This window comes from Triticum aestivum, chromosome 3D (assembly GCF_018294505.1).
Source record: "Triticum aestivum cultivar Chinese Spring chromosome 3D, IWGSC CS RefSeq v2.1, whole genome shotgun sequence".
In the NCBI taxonomy this organism is placed as follows: Eukaryota; Viridiplantae; Streptophyta; class Magnoliopsida; order Poales; family Poaceae; genus Triticum; species Triticum aestivum.
In genome coordinates, this window is record NC_057802.1 from 589,483,606 (window position 1) to 589,508,204 (window position 24,599).

Genomic DNA, 24,599 nt, shown 5'->3' on the forward strand with positions numbered 1-24,599 from the left:
CCGAGCGGATGTTTGAGCAGGCCAGCTTGATGCTCTCTATCACAACACCTTTGTAGAACATCAGCAACTAGTATGAACAGATAAGGTGACAGTGCATCCCCATGTCTGAGGCCACATTTGGATTGTATATCTTCTCCCAAATTTTACCATTAAGAAGGACTTGAGAGGAGCTTGACGTGAAGATGTTAGAAATCCAGTGGTTCCAACGGCTCCCAAAACCCCTTGCCTGAAAAATTTGGAACAGGGCATCCCAACTGACACTGTCGAAGGCCTTCCGAAAATCGAGTTTCAGTACGATCATAGGTTTCTTTCTCTTGGCTCCTTGCTGTACCAGTTCAGCTGCTAACATAAAATTCTCAATAATGCATCGCCCAGGTAAAAAACCTAACTGCAGCGGATGAATCATGGCTGGGATGAGGCGTTGCAGTCGTGCAGCAAGCACTTTGGTTATCAGCTTGGGCAAGCTGTGTACCAAGGAGATGGGGCGGAAATCTCTGATATCCGTTGGTGCTTCTTTCTTAGGTATGAGCACAATGTTTGCTACATTGATGCCGTGAAAGTTGCTGCCCAGTTCATATTTTCAGTTGGCTTGTAATGTAGTCTAGTTGCACATATATTGATGTTTAGTTGGCAGGACACTAGTTGCACACACATATGCTTAGTTGGCGCGGCAATGTAGTCTAGTTGCACACGCATTGATGTTTAGTTGGCAGGACTATTGGCACACACATATACTCAGTTGGCGCGGCAATATAGTCTAGTTGCACACACATTGATGTTTAGTTGGCAGAAGGATTATTGGCACATGCATATGCTTAGTTGGCGCGACATGTAGTCTAGTTGCACATATATTGATATTTAGTTGGCAGGAAGACTAGTTCGTCGAAACATCCCCATATGGGATCTACTTTTGAAGAGCACGTCGCGAGGGTTCCAACGGTGAAAACGGATCTTAATTCCGAAGCGTGATCTAAAAGTTATGACTTTTTAAAAATTTGAAAATCCAAAATAAATGCGTTCATATCTGTTCTTTATAGTACTTTTTTAGTATGTGATACTTTTTCTAATTAGAATTGTTTTATCAATTGGAAGGAACAAATTACCTTTTATGGATTAGGGACCAAAATTATCTGTTTTAGACCGGCCGCTCGGGATGACTAGCGAGCAGCCGGCCGCTCGCTAGATCGGTCCAATATTAAATCCGGTATGTTGAGCGTAAACAAATAGGCAATAGTTTATTGAGAGATTAGAGTGGGCATATTTTTAGGAAAAAAATACAACCATGGTAAATCAATGAAATCATGAAAAACAATCCGTTTATGTATGCACACGTAAAACAGAGCTTTTTTGGAGAAAAAAATAAAAGAAAGCTGCAACATTGTGCGTCCAACTCCTAAGCAAATAGACCACCACAACTGTGGTCATATAGAATTAGACTCGCGGGTTGGCAAATATTGACCTCGCCCGGTGATTGAAGAAAAAATGTATGACACAAGGTTTGCAGAACTAATTATCAAATTCAGCGGACGTCATGCTACACGGTCATGTTTACAAAACCAGGCAACAAAAATCCAATGATAGTAAAGTGCATTGATGTTTTAAATTGTGCACAGAGCAAGAATTAGTACATACTACCTCTGAACAGTACAACAGTTGAAAGGTTGTCCATGGTCATAAAAAGAGTCTTATTATCATCCAAGTCGGTGCGAATCAGATGTGAAACCTGAGTGCAACCACTCTGTACTGAATAGACATGCCAGTAACTTTATACTGGGAGTTAAAAGCACGCCAGGCCCATAAACTTATCCGCCCCGTGATGGTTTGGCCCAACAACTTATAAAAGCTCACTCCGCCACCCAGGAACTATCCCCCGATGTGCAAAAAAACCCAAGCCCAATCCCGAAGCTACATTTGGCGCCATGCTGGCGCAGGTGGGCCGAGGCAGTCGTCACGCCACTTTGCAGAAACCCCCGTCACGCTGGAATTAATTAACCCGCACTCCACAGCTGGGTTGCACGCGGAAAATATACAAATAGGGGCTCATATCGTTTCGTTCTCCATTTTCCGCCCTTGTCCGTTCGTCTCTTTCGGCTGAACTCACGCGGTGGCGACGCTTGCAGTTCCGGATGACGTCAGCCACCTTGGCGACGTCGCCGGCGAGCTTTACGGCCATGGAGCCGCCCGATTCCGTCGGTTGTGTGCGGGATCCCGGAGCTTTTCCTCCCGATTACGGTACGCCCCTAAGTCTGCATCTTTCCCTCTCTTTGTGGTACTTTTTTTGGGGGCAGGGGTTTGGTAGGATTCTAGAAATAGACGATCGGTTGGATGAACGGGCTAGGACGATCTGGACGGCGGGCGCGCGGCATGTAGTGCTTTGTTGTTGTTTTGTGTGTGTTCTGATGGATGGATGCTGGTTAGGGTTTGGCGGCCTCAAGCTTTTTCGGAGAGAAAAGTTTGTAATTTTGGTGGATTTCATAAGAAAAGTAATGATTTTATACGTTGTGAATATGAATGTTCAGTATTGGTACTTATTTTAGCATGTATGTAAACTGCTGCTGTATTATGCTGTTGTGAATCTACTGCCATGCCCTGTTTTCTGTCAGCATTTTAAACTGCTGCTTATTATGCTGTTGTGATATACTGATTTGGGAGTGTTTCCTGTTGTTGTAATGCAGTGTGTGATGCAGCTATGGGGATGGCAGTGGACACTCCTTTTTTCACACTGGAAATAGAGCACAATGGATTTTTCTGTGGACCAAACAGCAACATTGAATACACAAGTGCTACTGTTGAGACACTGGACTATCTGAATGCAAACACTTTCTCATATTCTATGATTGAAAATCATTTGAAATAGCTAGGCTATCCTGTCAGTGAGCACAATATATATTGGTGTAGGCCTGATCATTTTTTGTCAGATGGTCTGATTCCCATTAGAGGAGATGGTGATGTTCAACACATGTTGAAATCTAGTGCAGATCATGATTGATCACACTGGCTTCATCCAAGTTTGCAGAGCTGATGTCATTTACAAAGGAAGCACGATTTCTAGTTCAAGGGCTGTTTCTATTGGTGCAGTTTCCAGTAGTACAATTGTTCCAGCTGTTGAGGAAGAACCTGTGTCAGATATTGCAGCAGATGCTTATAGTGCAGAACATATTCAGATTGAAGCTTTTGAGGAAGAACAAGCAGATACAGACTCAGATTTTAGTGATAGTGACTATGAGATAGATGAGGGAGATGATGATCTATTTGATGACAACATAGACTATGATGTGGCTGAAGAACATGAGGAGGAGGAGCAAGATGTGGATCCAGAGTATGTTCTTGAAGATGAAGACTTGCATCTGTCCAGAGAAGAAGAAGAGAATTTGAAGTATAAGTTCAGGGCCTTCAATGCCAAAGTTGACATGAAATCCCCTATCTTCAAAGTGGGGATGGTATTTACTGATGTAAAAGAATTAAGACATGCTTTGACTGCATACTCCATTAGGAATAGAGTCCAAGTCAACAAAGTGAAGAATGAGAAGACAAGGCTAGATGCTATTTGTGAGAGAGGCTGCCCATGGATGCTGAAAGCTGGAAATGACAATAGAACAGGAGGGTTTGTTATTAAGGCATATTCTGGAGAGCATAGATGTCAAAAGAAATGGAAGTTGAAGTTACTAACTGCAAAATTCCTCACACAGTATTTAATGGAAGAATTCAGAAATGACCAGAAGATGGCACTAGGAACATTTTCAAGGAAAGTAACCTCTGAGTTCAATGTGACACCAAACAGATGGAAACTTGCTAGAGCTAGGAAACAAGCTTTAAAGGAGATACATGGTGATGAACATGAACAGTTCAACAGGTTGTATGATTATGGAAATGAGTTAAGGAGGTGCAACCCAGGATCCACATTTCTTTTGTCTACTACACTTGTGAAGGACAAAGATTTCCCAATGGGCAGGAAGTGTCTGAAACAATTGTACTGGTCATATGATGCTTGTAAGAGAGGTTGGCTTAAGGGTTGTAGGCCAATAATTTTCATTGATGGATGTCACATGAAGACCAGATACAAAGGGGTGATGCTTAGTGCTGTAGGAATAGACCCCAATGATTGTATTTACCCTATTGCCATGAGCTGGGTAGAAGTGGAGTGCACAAGCTCTTGGGAGTGGTTTTTAACCACTCTTAGAGATGATCTGAATATAATAAACACTGCTCCCTTTACAATCATGAGTGACAAGCAAAAGGGTTTAATAAATTCAGTTCAAAAAGTTTGGCCAGATGCAGAGCACAGATTTTGTGTCAGACACATTTATCAGAATTTTCGTGAGAAGCACAAAGGAGAAGTGCTTAAGCAGGATTTCTGGGCCCTTGCTAGATCTACACATGAAGTTAAGTGGAGAGAGAACTGCAAGAAGATGGATGACCATAGCTCTGCTGCATTTCATTGGACAGAAAGATTGGATGTGAAGACATGGGTCAAAGCATTTTTCAGTGTTTTCAGAAAATGTGACATCTTGCTCAACAACAATTCAGAAGTTTTTAACAGGTATTAGTTCACCACCTTTATGTTATAAGCTACCTAACTTATCACAGCCATTTTAGCCTTCTTATTTGGTATAACTTGATCTTCTTATCTGGTATAACTTGATCTGCTTATCTGATACAACCTGATAGCTTATCTGATATAAGTTGATTGCTTATTTGATATAAGTTGATATGCTTATTTGCCATACAAGTTGTTCTGCTGATCATTTCTTATCTGTTTTTTTTTGTCTGGACAGTTACATCTTGGATGCAAGAGAAATGGCAGTACTTTCAATGCTGGAAAATATATTCTACAAGATAATGCATAGGATGATGAGCAAACAAAGGGAAGCAGTGGAAAAATGGACAGGGAACAGGGTTTGTCCTAAGATATTGAAAAAACTTGAAAAAAATACAGAGTATGCAGCTAACTGCCATGTTTCTGGAGCTGGACAAGAGCTATTCAGGGTTCAATCTGGCAACTCCAGCTACACTGTTGATCTGTGTTTGCACACCTGTGACTGTAAGAGATGGCAGCTTTCAGGGGTTCCTTGTGGACATGCAATTGCATGCTCGAGAGAGGAGAGAATTGACCCACAGACTCTGGTGCATGACTGCTATACTGTGCAAACCTACCTGAAGGCCTATGGATATACCCTAGTTCCTCTAAGAGACCCAAAGAAATGGGAGAAGGTAAATGGGGAGAGAGTGTACCCACCAGTGTTCACAAAGCAAGTTGGGAGGCCCAAGAAAAATAGGAAGAAGAAACCTGAAGAGAAGTTGAAAGGTGGAGTAAGATATTTGAACAAAAAAGGTGTCAGCATGCATTGCTCCATATGTGGGAAAGCTGACCATAACAGAAGGGGACACTACAAGTACATGGAAGCCCAACTAGGAGGAGGATATGAGATGGATGAAAATTTTGATGATCCATCATTTCTGCAGGTTTGTCTCCAACTTTTCTCTTCAAACTGTGCATAAATTTAAGTAGTTGGTGTCATTACCCTGATTTACTTAAGTCATGTTCATTTTGTATGTGCAGAACATATTCCCTCACTTGGCAAACCCTATCCTGGATCCTAGCCAAGAACCAGAGTCTATGGTTTTCAGCATGGCACAAAGGCAGAGGTCATACAGAGCTCCCAATAGAAACCATGGCCCATTGCCAGATCAATCCTCTTTTGTTGCAGCTGCTGGTGCTGCAATTCCCCAGCCTAGAGTTGTTACAACTGAAATGAACATAGGCAGGATTACAAGGGCAACAAGAGGAAATGATCAAGCTGAAGGATCTGCAGCAGCTGGTAGAGGTAACAAAAGGCAGAGAGGTGTTGGAAGAGGAATATCAACAGGTGCTGGGAGGGGGAGAGGAAGATCAACAAGTGCTAGGAGGGGGAGAGGATCTTTAGGCCTTGGGAGGGGTCAAGAATTAGGTGTTGGCACATCTTCAAGCTTTGTCAGGGGTCAAGAATTTGGCAGGGGAGGATTTGGTGTTGGCACATCTTCAGGTTTTGGCAGGGTTGGCACATCTTCAGGCTTTGGCAACGGAGGATTTGGTGTTGGCACATCTTTAGGCTTTGGCAGGGGAGGATTTGGTGTTGGCAGCGGTGCGTATTACATGCTTTTTGGAGAAGACATGCCAACACAAATCCCAGATCTGAATGGGCAGCTGATGTTTGAATTATCCTTGCAAGTTCATGAATGTACTTTATTTTGTGGCAAGTTCATGAATGAACTTTATTTTGTGGCAGCAAATGTAAGAGTTCATGAATGAACTTCCTTTAGTGATGTTAGGATGACAGCAAACTCCATGGTGCTGCTTTTAAGATTAAATGTATTTTGTGACAGCAAACTTCGGGATTGGGCTTGGGTTTTTTTGCACATCGGGGGATAGTTTCTGGGTGGCGGAGTGAGCGTTTGCAAGTTGGTGGGTCAAACCATCACGGGGCGGACAAGTTAGTGGGGCTGGCGTGCTTTTAACTCTTATACTGGAGACAATGTCGCACCAGGCCTTTTATTAATGAGGAAGTTTAATTAACAGTGTAGGTAGTTTTTTTTTTTGCGGGAAACAGTGCAGGTAGTTAATCCATACACAACCTGATTATATTACTCCCCGTGATAAAGAGTTGCGTTTCTACGATGTTTCGTATTCTATACATGCAACAGGAATTTTCCAAGAAAATTAATTTTAAGAAACAACTAAAATCATAGTAGGGATTTTTTTTTGATGGATTTGAAAGTGTTGTTCTTCTAAGCCTTGGTGCATTGCACCCTCTCATGAACAATAAATTTGAACAAGATAGAAAACAAAATTTAAAAAATCTCAAATTTTCTGACATCAAATACACTCAAACTTTTTTAGGTGCTTGAATTTCATCCAGAAATAACATTCGAGGAGCTCTACAAAAAATGTTAGTGCTCAATGTTTTGAGCTCTACAAAAATGATGAGCACTCAACTTTTTTAACCTTTTCATTTGTTTCATCACAGAGCTCATTGACGTTTTACATGTCGAAGTCATCCTCTTTGTTTGGAAAGGGCGATGATATCTTTGTGTAGGTCCGTCTGAAAGTTGGCGGAGTTGGCTGTGTCATGGAGGAAGGGACGGCCGCCCCGGCATCGCCCTTCGTTTTCTTCGGCACTTGAGACTTCTTTACCGCGGCAGCTGGGCGGCGTGGATCAGATGGGCTGCGGTGCTGCCCCACTTGGTTGTGGTCTCAAACAGACTTGACTGCCGATGACAACCAGCGATCGATGAACCCTGGCCGGTCACACCGGCCGGGTGGGAGGCTGCAGGGGACCCGCACCGGGAGGCGGGGGTGGCGAAGCTGCGCCAGGAATCTACAGCAACGACGTGGGATCGACGGCGGCGGCAGCAGCTGTCGCAACGACAACGACGTTCGAGGCCATGGCAGCGATGTGGATGCAATCGGGCGGAAGCACGCGATGGCAAGAGGCGGAGGATCATGTGAAACTTCACACTGAAACTGGCGCTACCTTCCCATGAGGTAATGCTACACGTACAAAAGGATACGGGCTTTTACATAAATGTGGGTTTTGATCCAAGATTAGGGGGGAGGGGTCCACCCCCATGAAAATCAGGGGGAGAGATTAGTTAGTTTGAAAAGATCCTAGTCAGCATGTAAAAGCATGTAAACCTTTGTATGTTTAGCATTATTGATCTTTCCATACATGTGCGAGAAGTTAGGGCAAATTACAGGACCCCGTAAAAAAAGGACGTCGATAAATGCCACACGTGTGGTGTATCGGGTGGTTGTGCCGCACGCCCTGTGTGGCATGGAGACGACCCCGCCCGCACGACCGCGTCCGGGCGCGCGCAGCCACAGACCGCACGTCCGGTGCAGCGCGATCGCCCCGCACGAGCACGTACGGGCGAGCGAGCACGCGGCCCGCACGACTCGTCTCGGCCGTCGCCCCTCCCCGCCTACGAGCCACACGCCCCGCGTGTCAGTAACCACGCGTCCCGTCGCGATTGCCATGGTCCGGACCCTCTTCAGTTGCCATGTTGCCATGTTGCTGAACTACAGTTGCCATGTCGGACAACTACAGTTGCCATGTCGGACAACTACAGTTGTCATGGTTGCTCAACTACAGTTGCCATCTTAGGTCAAAGTGCCGGAGGCCATTTTTGGGCAACTGCAGCTGTTGCCATGTATGGTCTGGTCTACTACAGTTACCATGATTTGAAAAACTTTACGAATTGTCACCTACTAACACTGGACAGTTGCCATGTAGCACTAAAAAACATGGCAAAAAACATGTTTCGGGTAAAGAGAGAGTTGCCGTCTGCTTACAAGCACGCTAGAGGCAGTTGCCATGTATCCTGCAAAAACACATGGCAACTGATAGCTTTTGGTGTGTGGAAGAGGAGACGGGCATGTGGGCGATGGTGGTATCTTTAAGAGTTGCCACCTACTAACACTAGACAGTTGCCATGTAGCGCTACAAACAGACGTGGCAACAATAACATGTTCGGGCGAAAGAGAGTTGCCATCTGTTTACAATCACAAATATGGCAGTTGCCATGTACCCCTCAAAAGACATGGCAAATGACAGTTTGGGTGTGGGAGAGTGGGAGAATGGGCAGTCGTGGGAGATGGGGAACAGAAGTGGTGCGTGGCGTGCGGGCGCGACATCAGTTTCATCGCACGCCCCGACCGGCGAACCGTTGACCGCGGAGAGAAAACGGCGTGCAGGCGAACTCCCTCACACGCCACACACACGAGTTATCCTACATGGCACACAAATTCAGTCGTTTCATGCCAAGATTCATGCAAAAAGCGCTGGACGGCGATGGAGGCGTGTGGGTGAGTTGGCTAACGCCCACACGTGTGGGCGTTAGTGTTTTCAAAAAAATGCGTTTACGGGAACTGTTAGAAGGCCTTTCCTCCTAAATGATAGTTTTTATGGATATGGAAGCTATTGGAGATGCTCTAATGCCACACCGCCCCTTTGACCGCCACCGGTTGGAACCATGAGAAAATAGAGGCATGGCGAGCAGAGAGGAGGCACATCATGGTCGACTATTGAGAAAGAGAATATGGGATACGCGAGGTGTGGCGGTGGAGACGGAGAGGAAACATGAAAAGTACTACCTTCGTCCGGGTTTACTAGTCTCCCCCATATTTTCAGTCATATTTTGACCATTAAATTTAACTAGTAAAATATAAGTTATATGTAATAAAAATAATATCATCATTATTATTATTATTATTATTATTATTATTATTATTATTATTATGACATACATCAATACATTAATATTCTGCTAGTCAAATATGTCACCTCCTGGTTAATCGGCTGTCAAGCCAAAAAAAAACCTGTCAAAATCGGATCTTTGCAGGTTTAAAGATTGCAGTATACATGTCCCGTCTAAAATCCCCATCACACATGTATATATCTCGTCTGGAATACCCAAGTCCAAGTGAATGGATGAGTGAAATGCATTGTAGGTCCCTTGAAAAAAAGTTTGTGAATGATGAATTTGGAAAAGATGTTCGCAACTTAAAAAAGAGTTCGCGAACGATAAATTTTAAAAGAAAAGAAAATATGTTCGCGAACGATAAATTTGAAAATATGTTCGCGAACAACAAATACTGTTTGTGAATATGGAAAAGTGTCGCGAACGATTAATTTGAAGAAAAGTTCCCAAACGATGAATTTAGAAAAAATGTTTTGCTACTTTAAAAAAGTGTCTCCGAACGATAAATTTTAAAAGAAAAGAAAATATGTTTGCAAACCACAAATATTGTTCGTGAATAATAAATATGAAAATATGTTTGTGAACCAGAAAAAATGTTCGCGAGTTTGGGAAAAATGTTCGTGAGTTTAAAAAAATGTTAGCAAACAATGAATTTTAAAAGTTTGCACAAATTTAATAAATGTTCCATCATTTTTTTAATCTTTTAGTGATTTTGAAAAAGTTTTCGAGTTTAAAAATGTTCATGAATTTGCAAAAATATTTGGGGTTAATAATAAATCTTCATGAATTTGATGTTGGCGAACATTTTTTTTAAGGTCGTGAACATTTTTTCCATAGTCACGAACATTTTTTTGAAACCATGAATTTGAATATATTTGGAGTGAAGTGCATTTATCATTCCCCAGAATTTATTTGAATTTATTTGCTTATTTCGGTAACCGGACGTTAGCTTCCAGGCCCCCTGTCCGATGTGTCACGGGCCAACAGCGCCGGCTGGCCGGTCAGACAAATTTTGGACCTAAATGACACACTTACTGCATTTTGAGGATCTGGATACCGATTTTCATAGTTTGAGGATCTAGATGACACACCTAAAGTAGTTCAGGGACCTACAGTGCACTTCACTCTAAATGGATGGATGGATGTAGCAATGAAACGTACACATCAGTGTGCCACACAACGAGTGATTCATGCACAGACATCACCAAAACTTACATCATGTCTCGAATGCTAAACGCATTCCACTGATTTCACCTTCACAAATCACAAGGCACGGACAACTTATAATTTTTTTCCTCTGTTGCCAAACCTAGTTCTCTGAACGCAAGGATGCTGCTGTGCACAACCAGTTACAGGAGAGAAACCTAGTTCTCTGTTAACTTCACAGACTGCTGCTTTCGCGTCCATCATCGCCATCATCATCAGTTTACTATTACTGTAGTACCAAGCGCGCAAGCAAATGGGGTAAAACCCCAAAAGGGTTTACTCCTTCTACCAAGCTAGAAACAGTCTTAACCTTTCTCGAGTACTAACTCTTTTTAACAACAGCCAGTTGTGCCTGAGTTCTGTTGCCAAAGAGACGGGTAACTCCGCCTGCTATGCATAGTTACCGTTGGCGCTACGTGTTGAACTGATCGCTTCAAAAATTACAGTACCTGGTCACAAGGGACCGGCGCAGGACGAAGAAATAAGCTGGAATCGCCAACACAAACAGAGCTTATAAGGTCAGATCTGCCTCCTGCTCTTCCTGTTGATCTTCCCTCGCCAGTCAGCAATGGGCAGCTGAGACGCAAACTTGTATTGGTAACTTAGATTAATCAACTTCCGCACCTATAAAAATGGTGTATATCATTTTCTCGAAAAAAGAAGAAGAAATGCTGTACTTGAGAGTTAAAAAAGAAGGAATGAATAGATGATGTACCTGATGTGGACGCGAGAGCGATATGTGTGACCAGTTTGTGGCGCTCATCACTTTTCAACTTCTCTCCACATGCAGCAGGACGATTTCTTCAGAGGAATAATCTGCAGGGCACACAGCCTCTTATATTTCACCCATAGAGATGACCACCACATTTCTCCCCGGTTTTAGAACTATTAAAGGGAAACCTGAAGCATATTTCAGCATGAGCTGCTTTTGCTTATAAATTTCTCCCGATAACAGGCACGACTTGGTAATCTAATTTATTCCGATTACATATATTTGCTCTAGAACAACCACAAATGGCAGTTAATCAGTGGTAATAACAACCAAACAAAGTGGGATGCAATTCTGCGTTTGCTCTTCTTTTCTCTTCTGTTCTGTAGACGGTCTGCAGTTAATACAGACACGGCTGGACACCTTCAGTTATGCATGACGTGGTCCTGTATAGCTTTCTTACTCGATTACAAAAACAATTCTCCCTGCATTACCAAAACAATTCGATCAGCTTCAACTCACTACAAACCGATGTAACATAAATGAACCTAAGAAACAAATTTAGTCAAGGTCGCTGTAAAAGGTTAAAATTGCTGCTGAACCGGCTTCACTCAAAAGCTAAATTAAGAGGTAGATAATTCACGCCATGAAGAAGAAACATCTTGTCAAATCTCGGTTCTACAGAGCACAAAATAATAACAGCAGTTGCATATTCACTAAAGCGCGATAGTTCTTGAGACCATATCGTTGAACTGTCATGCAAAATCAACTAAAGCTATCTAGAAACACTGTTGCTTTGCACAACTAAAGTTTAAACAAATCCTATGTCCATTCTGCTTCTTGGGACTAGGAACTTCTCAAAATGAAACTTGGGGTACCAAAGCTAATTGGACATATCACATCTCACACAGTCCATTCTGCTTCTTGGGACTAAGAAAAAAAATCTCACCATAGAAAAAACTGAACTGAATACAATGAATTGCTAAAGATTCTGTCTAGTAATAATCCCATACCAAGCTACGCCGAAACACAATTTAAGTTATGTAAGAAAATCATATTCCAGGTTTTATGTTCATAATCTCAAACAGAGTCCGTGAACATGAGCATACAAGTCACCTCTTCATCATATGCATGTCCGTGAAACAATTCTACAGCATAGCTCTATATATTCATAAAAATTAGCACTTCTATAAAAGAAGCCTGTATCGTCCCAAATAGATTCAAAGAATTCAGTGATAGTTACTAACCTTAGTAGTTCTCATGATATCTCCTTGCAGAATCTAGAGCTTTGAAGATACCAACTCACGACTGGTGCAAATAGCATGTTCATAAAATTCTCTCTCCAGCATCTAAGACCATAAACATGGATTCCGTTCTTCAAGATATGATGTTTGTACAAACCAAACTCCATATCTGGAGTCAATCTTAGGGACCAGGCAGCTGTGAGAACATATCTCCTTACATCTCGGAGGTAAATATGCTGTTTCACACACACCCAGCTTCACAGAAAAATCCCTATGTATGTGAGCCCTTATTGGGTAAGCATTTCAAACTCTCACAGCCCTCAACAGAGACGGTTTCCAGTGATGAGAAGTCTCCCTGAATTGACTCTATTAACCTCAACTGGTCACAGAATCGAATATCAAGATGGCCAAGTTTATGAAGTTGCCCTGACAGGACCTCAAGTTTAGGGCAGTCCGTGATAATTATTGTCCTCACAGATGATGGGAGATCAATAATTTCTAGCAATCCTTCACAATATGCTATCCAAAGATATTCTAAACATGGTAGGGGACGATTCACTGTTGATGGCAATGAACCTGGTACAGTTGTGAATGCAGTAAATTTACTGCAAGATTCTGACAATTCCAGGTTGTTCTGCTGTTCAAAATACTGGCTCCTTATTTGTTTATCCAGCTTTCCCCATATAAACTCAAGCTTAGGGCAACTCCAAATGTGTACTTCCTTAAGATACAAGGGAAAATCGAGAAGCTCTACCAAACTTTGACAACTTATTAGTGTTAGAGATTCCAGGCATGGTAGAGAATGATTCCTTGCCAGAGACGAGGGATCTTGTTCAATTGCAGAGGCACTAAGGCCACTACAGGAGTCTGATAATGTCAAGTCATCTGGGTGTTCAACATAAAAACTCTGACTTTCAGTACTCTGCTTACCCCATATGAACTCAAGCTTACTGCATCTCTCAATATATAGTTCCTTCAATGATGGAGGAAGGCTGAAAATCTCAACCAAGTTTGGACAACTTTTTATTTCCAAAAATTCAAGACATGGTAGGAGCTGATTTCCTTCGGATACTGATTCTTCAAGAATCTTTGCAGATCCAATAAGATTATTGCAACAATGAACTGTTAATCTGTTCAAGGATACCAAGCATTGGAGCTCTTTTAATGGCCAGTACATAAGCTCATCACAAGAAATGATTTCCAGATAGCTAAGGTTTACAAAATATTTCCAGCTTGTGTGGAAGAAATAGCTTCCACATAGCTCCATAGCTGAATGAGAAGATCTATGGTTCCATTTCCCCTTGCCATCTACCTGTTGAATTGAACATTGAACGTGCGAGGGAGAATAAGGTGCGATTTTCAATCTTGCATTGGAAAATGCAGTCATATATCTGGCCATGGATAACCAAATCAGTGGCCTATCTTCTGGAAACGCTAATACTCTAAGCCTTGGTGCTTCAGGTAGAGTTGATAGCTCTGGACAATCTATAATATTGGCCTCCTCAAGCAGCGGAAATGTTGATTGTTCTCCACATATTTCTTCTTTTTTTCCCCATTTTCTCAAACTCTTCAAGCCATGTAACATGAGTTTCTTTAATGCTGGAAATGCTGAGCGAGCCATATTATCATTGCAGCTAGAAGATTGTCCAAGCATTGGTGGTTCTGGTAAGTTTGTCAGCTTATTGCATCTCCCAATTGATAGTTCCTCTAGAAGGGGAAACAACAATTGGTGTCCATGTCTTCCTTTTACTTCCCACCATCCATTCAAAATCTTCAAATCAAGTAACACAAGCTCCTTCAATTTCGGAAATGTTGAGGATGTTAAAGTGCCTCCATCACCGATGCATAGGCAGTGCAACCTATCCATCCTTTCCAAATAAAGAACCTGAAGAGCTGGCAATTGCCACAGCTGGGGAAGTCTGTCACACATTGTGCAACTGACTAGGCTCAACTTGACTAGATCTTGCATCACACTCAGGTTTGTCATCCAAGTTGGAAACCTAATGCTTCTATAGGAATCCACCAGTAAAATCTGAAGACCACGGTTAGGAGTAAAAGCATCTAGCACCTTTTCATGAAAATCAACTTCACTGCAATCATTCTTCCATGCAAAAGATAGCTGAGTGAGGTCCTTTTTACCCCCATGGTTACCCATTGTTATATCTGCTTCTGTTACATTTTCTAGATGGCATAGCTGTAGCTGACCTCGAAGGTTCATGTGCCTCAGTTCTCCAATGCTACTACAGCCAGAGCTACAGCCTACAACAAAATATGTCAGCGTCTGTAGGGAAGTTAACCATCCAAGATTTGGAGGCATGCACTTTAAGGACAGACATCCATCAGTATATAGGTGCCGAAGGCCAGTCATGTACTTCATATCCTTTGGAAGTCCACTAAGACGTTCACATCCAGAAAGGTTCAACGTCTGTAGGTTATACATGATGCAGATTTCTTCAGGAAGTGCCTTGATATGACAATTGCCGGAGAGGTCGAGATACCTGAGGTGCTTCAGGTGCTTTGGTACAAATGGAAGCCCACTCGACCTGTAGTAACAGAGCTGCAGTGCTCGAAGAGAAGTGCATTTTGATAAATGTCGTACGGAATTACTAGCATCAATACTGCCCAACATTGTCTGGATACCTGAACATGTTTCCTTCAGTGTAGCACTCAAGAAGGTTCCAGGACCATGGGATGATAAGAACAAATGGCGAACAGTGTATGGCAAAATCTCCATATAGTTCAGCCTCTCCTCTATAGTAACACATTCTTTTCCCATCACAGACAGTGCAACATCATGCATAAGATCATGGACAGTACATGTGGTCATATAGTTGTTTCCACTTCCATCCTGGTTTACATCTTGAAAGAATGACCTTGAGACAAGCTCATTGAATATTTGTTTACCTTTTGTTTCTGGACGGATTGCATCTTCTGATGGAATGAAGTCATTTGCCATCCATAACTGTATCAGTTTTTCCACATTAATCACATAATTTTTTGGAAAGACGGCACAAAAGGCAAAGCATTGCTTCATGTGTGCAGGTAAATCATTGTAGCTGAGCTTGAGTATAGGTAAAATCCCACTCTCCTCATCACATATACTGCTTTTTTTTAACACAGCTCCCCACTCTTCCACGCTTTTTTGGTTGCTTAACATAGATCCCAATGCTTTTGCGGCTAAAGGGGACCCATGGCACCTGTCCACGATCTCCTTGCCAATCTGAACCAGCTCATCAGGCTTTTGTTCATTCAATCCAAATGCTCTTTTCTCAAATATTGCAAGCAAATCTTTTTTGTCCATCTTTACCAATTGATGGGCCTGAGCTGTTCCCATGATTTGAGCTACTCTTTCATCACGAGTTGTCATCAATATTGCACTCCCAGAACCACCACACTGTTGAAGACAGTATTTTAGCTTTGCCCACTTATCAGTATCGCGATTCCATACATCATCCAAGACAAGGAGGTACCTCCTTCCACTGATTTCTTGCTGAAGCTTCTCCAGTGCACTTTCACTGTCTTTCTCGGTTGACATACTGATCTTATTAGCAATGGCTGTAACATCAAAATCATCCAAAACACACACCCACTTCCGGAGCTGGAAATGCTTTTGGATATCAGGATCATTGTAAATGATCTGTGCAAAAGTGGTCTTCCCCAAACCACCCATTCCAACAACTGGAAGGACCAATACGTCCTTGTTTGTAGAATGAGCAAGCAACATGTCAACAATCTTCCACTTCTCTGCCTCTCTGCTGATAATATTCTCAGAGTCAATGATGATCGAATCTGTCTGTCGCCACTGCTTGGACGCTGGCATTTCTTGTCGATATTTGAACCCAAAGGCATTCATCTCAGCAACGAGAACCTCAATGGTATGCACAATCTTGCGCAGCTTCTTGCCCATCCTGTAACGAAACAGAATAGGGCTGTGAGCCGGGCGGAGCATTACTGCATCAGTGCTGAATTTGTTGTCTTGCCCCTTCCTCTTCGCTTCACGGCGGAGCGCTTCATACTTGAACTCATCGAAAACATCGTTAGCTTTGTACGCAACAGCCTTGAGTGCTTTGAGCCAAGCACTCACCCCAGGTCGGTGAGTCCCCTGCTCCTCCGCGTCAGTTATGACGTCCAATATGGCTGGCAGCTTGCGCTCCAGAACTGCGAGCTGCTCTTCCATACCATCCATCTCCTGGTATTGCCGAACAAGATAACTGGACACCTTCCGGTTCACCATGGAAATGAGAGGGGCGAGCAGTATGCTTGTTGCCATGGGCACAAAAATTGCAGAATAAACTAGCTAACTCAGAGTGGCAACAAGAGACCAATGGAGATGTGCTCAATCATGAGAGAGAGAGAGAGAGAGCGGGGAGGCTTGATGAACTGACAACCAGTTGCAAACAAAACAGAATAAACACAAGTGAGAGTGAAAGAAGTGATATTTTTTTGGAAGTCACAGTGACATTTGAGGCAGGAAGGAACCATCTCCTTATCTCAAACATGTCTCTTGACTTGACTTACTGTTTTGAGTCAGTCTACCACTAGCTCCATTCTTAAGTACCTGATATTCTAAAAAGCGAGCAGTCAAATTTCCATAACTTTTGATTAATGATATGTAAATGAATTATTTTGATTGTTCAAAAAATGGTACCATCAGATTTGTCCTGAAACTATTTTTATTAATGCATTTTAAATTGTTTTACTAACATATTCATATGAATACAATTGTCAAAGCTACATCTCGTAGATTGTGTGCATATCTGTTAAATCATGTATTTGGCAGTGAAACAAACAGTTGCTGCATTTGTGGGAAAGTTGAGCAATGTGTGGCTGCGAGCCAAACATGCCCGGGGTATGGAATTGGGGCCCTCCCACGAACAACCACTGTCAAGTGTACTTTGATTGTAGGAACTTGAGAGCTAACTTTTTAGTGTATGCTACATCCGACTCCTAATTTTGGTCCTGGTGTACGTACACAGCAAGGATTTGGCTAATACCCAGGTTCTGCTGTTTCTTTTATTTATCGGTAATTCACCGCTAATTTGGCAGTTACTGCCTCCTAGAACCAAGTATGGACAATTTACAGTCGTTACTAGTAGATACTTAGGCAACATGTGTAGAACTCCAGGGATAATTTCATGGGCTGATTAGGCATCGCCTACTTGCTCGCATGTGAAGGTGTCGCGCTAGACTAATGGAAATACACATTTGGCAACCCTTACACTCTCCCCTCTTTGACTGCAACTGCAAGTTTGCAACACACATGCAGCAGCGTTGTGGCATTTCCACAAACACCTCATCAGCATAAGGAGGCCCCTGCCGATGAACTCGACTTTGAACTAGTGGAATTGTCACAAACCTAGGACGAGACGCAGATTCTAGGATGGCGGTGACGACTTCTTACCAATCTGGCGCTGCTGGAGCCGGACACTGCGTCGTCAGGGTCCTTCAGGTGGTAGACGAGCCGCTCGTTCTGCATCGCCAGCTGCTGCGCCCTCCCGCCGCCGGGGCCGCCTAGGTAGGCGGAGGAGAAGGCGAGGTTTTTTTTTTTGAGGGGAAGGAGAAGGCGAGGTGGCGGCGGTGCAGGGGAGCGAGCCGTGGGCCCTCCGCCTCGGCTGTTACGCAGAGACAAGAATGGCGACCCAGACAGTTTACGTGGTTCGTGGGTTGTCAGATGTTCTGGGCCCTTCTTGGTAGGTTTAGGCTTCTGTAGGCCCAACTCTTCCCTCCCTTTCCGTGCGAGCGTACACTCGCCAGGCCCAACTCCCCCCTTTCCGTGCGAGCGTACACTCGCCGGAGCTGCAGCGGCGGCAGAGCTCGCTCGCCCAACTATGCTCATGGGACGTGACACTGACTGACATCTAACAGTAAATTTCAAAGAGGACTACCATCTAACAGTACATTTTGTTTAAAAGCTTACCTGATTCCATCTCAAACCAGCTCCTACCAGCAAACATCTTGAGTTGATGATAAAGCACAAGCATCACAAGACCAGAGCAGCAAACAGGCACAGGGCATGAGCAACAAGGAGCAAGCAGTGCTCATGGGAACGTTCTGGTTTCTATTACCGCAATGTCGAAATTATTTCCCCAAAACGACGCGACACCAGGCACAAGGGGGAAGATCACTCGGCGCCGACAGGAGGCGCTCTTATTACATTGATCGGTCGATGGCACGAACGCCAGCTCATTTCGTTTGGGTTTTACACTGAGAGAGGCGTTTGGGCAGCAGCTTCCTCCTCACAAGCTCGACAGGTACGCCTGCCACCCTTGGATGCGGTACTCCCTGGCCGTCTGCTCGGGGTCGCTCGCCTTGATGATCCCGCGCCCCACAATGATTATATCGCTGCCTCTGTCGTTTATCACCTGAAGGACACAGCCAGGTTGCAGGTGAGACGCAACAGCAGATAATAAGCAGACCTCAACAGTAGAGAAGAACAAACACGAGCTCTGAAAAACTCCCAAAGAATACCAACAGGAAACAAACATTTGTTCTCAACCTATGTGGTGCATATTAAACATTCTCCCAAGGAAAATGTTATCCGCGTGAGCATGAGAAAAAGTATAGTTATGCAACTGCAGTAAGATAGCTAACATACTCTGGATTATCTCAACTTCATACAATACTCCATACCAGCACACGCTATTTCCAGAAAATTATCAACAACCGACAGATATTGGTACATATGGCCAGTATATGATCCAAAGACACATGTCACTTTCAAGCTTTGCAAGTTATTATATTAACCAGCAGATGGCACAATAACGAAATTCTGGTGCAGCATAGTACATACAGAAGTAATACTGCCAAGTCAAAAGCTCTACAGAAACTTGAATGCATTAACATATGTGAAGAAAGCACTTTGTAATGACAAGGTTGAACTCACAGAATAAGGAGTGGTGTACTGTTGCCCAAGAGCATCTCCTCCAGAAACCATCTGCACTCCAGGGGTGGCATGGATAAACGCTGGGCTTGATGGTGCCACAGACCACGATGCGGGATTTACTGATATAAATCCAATCACAAAATCAGAATGTTGCTCAGCAATCTTTACAGCTGCTGCAGTGTAATCTCCTTGAGCAAGGTTGCCAGCTGAGCTCATTTCAGCAAGCAAAAGTAGCCCTCTTCCTTTCGGTAAACCCTTCAACACCACAACACAACAGTTACAGTGAGCACTACAATACACAAGCTATTTAAAGCTGCAACATTAACTTCTATAATACTCCTCCATAAAGAAATATAAGAGCGTTTAGATCACTACTTTAGTGATCTATTTACTATTTATATAGGACATTTAAGGTGCAATATACCTTAAGCTTCAAACCATCAACAATTCCAGGCCCAGGAATTACATGGGCATTAACAATATCAGCCCATTCTAATATGCGGAATATTCCTCTGAAATAAAGTAAAATGTTATAAGCATACTGCATACATATGCAAACAGAAAGAGAAGACGATTTATAGTGCCTTTTCTCACCCTTCATATTGCATAGTTACTGTGTTACCAATGTCCGCAAACTTGCGGTCTTCAAAGATCAAAAAGTTGTGCTTCTCAGCAATCTAAAAAGAAAAGTAAAGAGCTCCATTATATAAAGAATGTGACATTAAGAAGTCCCAGGTAGGACAACACCTTTTGCATCCTGGACAGTGATTGACACGTTGTTACAGTAGAAAACAGCTCTAGCAATTGATAAAATAAATTTAGGTCCTGGTCATCAAAAAATAAATAAACTAATCTAAGAGAGTAAATTGCCTTGGTATCATAGTTGGTTACAGGTCGATTGTTTCCAAATGAGAGGAAGTGGAGGACATTCAAATAACAGTACATAATGGATTAAATAAATAGCCTCTAATAAATACAAGAATCAAACATGCTCCCTAGTCCCTATCATAATAGTATGGAGAAAGTAATTCCATTCATAGACATGAAGATGCTACATCAGATTTCTGACAAACAAAATGGGAAGACTATTGTGGACACTAACATTTTACTAGTAAACACAAAGATCCAAAGGTATCATCTGAGAGAAGCATCACTATCACTGAAAAGAAAAGACGAGATTGCATCATAAGAGAGCATACCGAGCGAAGCTTTGTGCCAAAGTCAGGTGTAAAATCTGACAAGATATCGACATGGGTTTTCAGCATGCAAATCTCAGAGCCAACCTGCATAAAAATTATAGAAACATGGGTTAAACCTTGTGTTAAGGATAGGTTCTGGTGATGTCACAACACAGCAGCATCAAAGCGCAGAAAACATCATACATAATGCAACTGAAAAGGTTGTTATGATGTCACCACTCATTTGGAAACCACCTAGATTTGTTTCCTACCTAGTTCATGCACACCTAGATTTGTTTCCTACCTAGTTCAGGAGACTCTGCTAACTAACACAAGTCCTGTCTTAATATTAACAAATTCCAGAAATGGCCATGTCTATTCCAGGATTCCATCCCAAAAGATAATTTAACTTGCTGAAGTAAACATGGTGAAATCTAGCCCGGAGAATTGACCTACACAAATACTCAACAAACTGTACTGCCATGCCTTGCTGAAATGGTCAATTCTGTCGATGTCAGAAAGCATATAATTATATAACTTGGTGATTTAGAAGTGCCTAAATCTAACCCATCAACTGACCAACACCAATACACAACAAATCGTAGTGTGGTATACCTTTTCGGCAAGCTCAAGGAGCTCCTTGGCTGTCCCAACATCCGCGGAGACGCAGAGGTTGCTCTGCTTGGCCTCCATCACCTCGAACAGCTTCTTCCCCATGGGGTTCTTGGCCAAGCCCGCCCTCTCAGGGAACCCCTTCCTGGCCACCTTGGGCTTGGCGGCGCCCGGCACGGTGACCTTCCTGTTGGCATCTAAAAACTGCTTCACCTCGGCGGCCTTCTCCTCGGTGACCTTGCCGTGCCGGAGCAGCACGGCGAGCACCTCGGTGAGCGTCATGAGCGAGTGCAGCGTGACCCCGTTGGCCGCGAGGTTCTCCCTCCCGCCCTGCTCGCGGTCGACGACGACGAAGGCGTCCGCCACGACGAGCCCCTCGGCGCGGAGGGGCGCGGCGGTCTCGAGCACGGAGGCGCCGCTGGTGACGAGGTCCTCGATGATGAGCACGGTGTCACCGGCGCGGAAGGAGCCCTCGATGGCCTTGGCGGTGCCGTGGGTCTTGACCTCCTTGCGGCGCATGAGCATGGGGAGGCCGCGGTCGACGGAGAGCACGGAGGCGATGGGGAGCGCCGTGTAGGGCACCCCGCAGAGGATGCCGTAGGGGCGGGTGGCCGGGAGGGACGAGAGGAGGGAGGCGATGGAGGCCAGCAGGCGCGGGTGCGAGACGAGCGCGCGCAGGTCGAGGTAGATCGGGGAGGTGATGCCGGATTTCAGCACGAAGGAGCCGAGCTTGACCGCCTCGATGGCGTGCAGGTCGAGGATGAGGGTTTCCAGGGCGGCGGCGTCCATGGCGGCGGCGGCGGGGCGGGGTGGCGGCTAGGGTTTTGGGCGGGGTTTGGGGTGGGTGGGTGGGGATGGGGACACGGCGGCGGGGGGCGGGGGAATGGAAAGGGGAGGTCGGGGACGAAGGAAATTTATTGACCGGCCGAGCCGAGTATCAACGTCGCGTCATCACTGTCGAGTCTTCAATTCCATATTCCAAACGGATGAGATTGGAAAACGCTTAGCGCGGCCGTGTAACTTTTATTTTTCAGTTGGGTTCCAGGGCATTCAAAGAAAACAAAATCACATCCATTCAAGCTTCCTTTGCTGCGATTTTTTGGGGTTTTCTGGTGTGTTGAACAGTTTAATTTAATCCTTAGCATCAATGAGTTTCTGGCAGCTGCTTCTACGAGCTCTTGGGTTTCAAAAAGTTTGCTCTGAAAAGGCGGAGGCTCAGAGACGACATCGAGCCATATGCTAACGGTGGATACAGAGGAAGAACAGGACTTCGACACCCTCAAAATTATGAATGTGTTTTTTTTCTGTAAGCATATGTTTGCAAAGACACGTGAAACTTGATATATGGCTTTAGCCTTTTTGCGAAAGAAAAGAAAGGGGCCAGAAAAATCATAGTTGATTTTGATGGTCATCTCATTGCAATCCACAACTCCCTTTCGCCTTCAACCTCTAGCCGCTCCGACCAGTATACCATGCAATCTTATGTGCCACCTCGCCAACCCGCCTCAACCAACTGTCACACACCGTTGGTCTCTGTCACCCACCATCTAACTGTGTTGAGTCCCGACCATTTTCTCCCTCGCCACCTAAACCTAACTCTTGAATTGCAAAGTTTTCTCCTCTCCCTGCATCGGCGTCACCTTCTAAAACCACACGATAATCTCCACTAAAATAATTCCAAGCCGACCCCTACCACTTTATTTTCGGGGAAAGAAATCTCTTGCAAAGCAATCAACGGAAGTCAAATAATTGCCAACATAAAAAAAACTCTTTCAAGCAAACAAAAAAGTACCGACTCACGTTGTTGTACGAACACAATCTCAATCACATCATGTTTTTTCCTTATCTTTGCCGATGGATTCCTTCCCCGTAGCATATGTCAATCTCAACCCAATAAAAAGAAACCTACATTGAACCAGTAGAACAAATTTGCCACTGTTACAACGCACGGGTATTTAGCTAGTACTATGAACTAGTTTTGAGTGGCACACACACATAGTCGCACGATATCCACAAATTCGACCCTCTATTCCACGACTCAACACTCCACTGAGCACTTTCATTCTGATGTAGTCCTTCTGTACACGTTCCTTATTACAGGCTAGAGGAGTCTACATCATTGAGTATCTCCGAGTGGAATAAAAGTGCAAGAGAGTCCTAAAGAGAATTTTCTATGTGTAGATAACATTCTTTTTCTCGCAATATGACATTGTACTACGTGCCCCCATAATTTATAACATAAAGCCTTTACCTTCATAATTCTTTGTTCTTATGCTACAAAGCAACAGCAAAAACGACAAATTTGACCTGTGGACAAAAAGAATTCACAAAGTGAACTGTCTTTGAAAAAATTTCATTCCGATGACCCTTTTATGTAGCGCCCGACAGTTAGGCGCCATACTACACTGTGTAATGCCTGACTGACAGGCGCTACACATCTGGCCAGCGTCGCACTCCGGGATATTTAAAAATTGCTAAGTCAGTGTGCAACGCCTAAGAATTAGGCGCTACATGCTACACTATACAGTGTAGCGCTTAGACCATAGGCGCTGCACTACTTGCATGTATGCAGCGGTGCATAGTGTGTAACGTAGATAGATGAATTAGAATAAGATTATGTAGCAAACGCACGATACACACAAATTCGACCCTCTATTCCGTGACTCAACACTCCACTGAGCACTTCGATTCAAATCTAGTCCTTCTATACGCATTACGACACTTTCCTTATTACAAGCTAGAGGAGTCTACATCATTGAGTATCTCGGAGTGGAATAAAAGTGCAAGAGAGTCCTAAAGAGAATTTTCTATGTGTAGATAACATTCTTTTTCTCGCAATATGACATTGTGGTATGTGCCCCCATAATTTATAACATAAAGCCTTTACCTCCAAAATTCTTAGTTCTTTCGCTACAAACCATCCTTCTCATATCAGATGTGCACATTGCATTGTTTTTTCCCTTGTCTTGAGCGTACAAAAATATCAGGCTTGCGGACCTTTTAGATTTTTATTTCCATACGAAACATGCGCCTCCATGTTTGAGTATCAAGGCTTCTTTGATTTGAAGTGGTTTTAGACTCCTTTGTTCATGAAAGAAATGGGCATGGTGTGGATTATGACTTCATTTGGCATGGCGTTGTCAAGTGCTTGGTGGGTATGGGTATCAAGCAGCAACACATGAGAAAACAACAACAGCAACAACAATTATCATGTGCAAATGAGAAAACAAGAGGATGAAGAAAATAGCATAGAAAGGTAAAACTGCATTTCTATAACCCCATAGAATCGAACCATAGTACAAACCATACTCACCAAAACAGCATTCTCAACCTCAGTCAGGACAAAACCATGCTCACAAAAACTGCATTCTCAGCTCCTGTAAGGACAGAAAACTCCCGCCCCGCTGCAGCACTACAAATCGACCAACCCACATACAAAAAACTCATAAGAATTGCAATGATATAGAGTTCCTATGTGGTCTATTTGGAGAGATTTTATTAATTATTTGATCAACACCTTATCCCCCACC

The 24,599-nt window shown here is 43.6% G+C and overlaps 2 protein-coding genes across 2 annotated transcripts; both read right to left on the reverse strand.

The window, feature by feature from the left end:
• Window positions 1-10,407: 10,407 nt before the first annotated feature.
• LOC123080739 (putative disease resistance protein RGA4) lies at window positions 10,408-17,791 on the reverse strand. Its single transcript, XM_044503675.1, has 3 exons — window positions 12,400-17,791; window positions 11,159-11,637; window positions 10,408-11,067 (listed from the first exon to the last, which is right to left on the reverse strand). The coding sequence occupies exon 1, from the start codon at window positions 16,664-16,666 to the stop codon at window positions 12,668-12,670; it is 3,999 nt and encodes a 1,332-aa protein (XP_044359610.1). The 5' UTR covers window positions 16,667-17,791; the 3' UTR covers window positions 10,408-11,067; window positions 11,159-11,637; window positions 12,400-12,667.
• Window positions 17,792-18,434: 643 nt separating this feature from the next.
• Window positions 18,435-21,917, reverse strand: LOC123080740 (uridine 5'-monophosphate synthase). The gene is made up of 6 exons (XM_044503676.1): window positions 21,073-21,917; window positions 20,479-20,562; window positions 19,874-19,956; window positions 19,704-19,791; window positions 19,280-19,534; window positions 18,435-18,758 (listed from the first exon to the last, which is right to left on the reverse strand). Exons 1-6 carry the CDS (start codon window positions 21,856-21,858, stop codon window positions 18,633-18,635), a joined length of 1,422 nt encoding a protein of 473 aa, XP_044359611.1. The 5' UTR covers window positions 21,859-21,917; the 3' UTR covers window positions 18,435-18,632.
• Between the last annotated feature and the right edge of the window lie 2,682 nt (window positions 21,918-24,599).

Excerpts from the sequence above, each read along its gene's own strand:
- LOC123080740 (XM_044503676.1), bottom strand. The coding sequence starts at position 21,858 with ATGGACGCCGCCGCCCTGGAAACCCTCATCCTCGACCTGCACGCCATC. Across the intron at positions 20,563-21,072 it reads TCCTTGAGCTTGCCGAAAAG|GTTGGCTCTGAGATTTGCAT; the intron begins GTATACCACACT and ends ATTTTTATGCAG. Across the intron at positions 19,792-19,873 it reads GTAACTATGCAATATGAAGG|AGGAATATTCCGCATATTAG; the intron begins GTGAGAAAAGGC and ends ACTTTATTTCAG.
- LOC123080739 (XM_044503675.1), bottom strand. The coding sequence starts at position 16,666 with ATGGCAACAAGCATACTGCTCGCCCCTCTCATTTCCATGGTGAACCGG.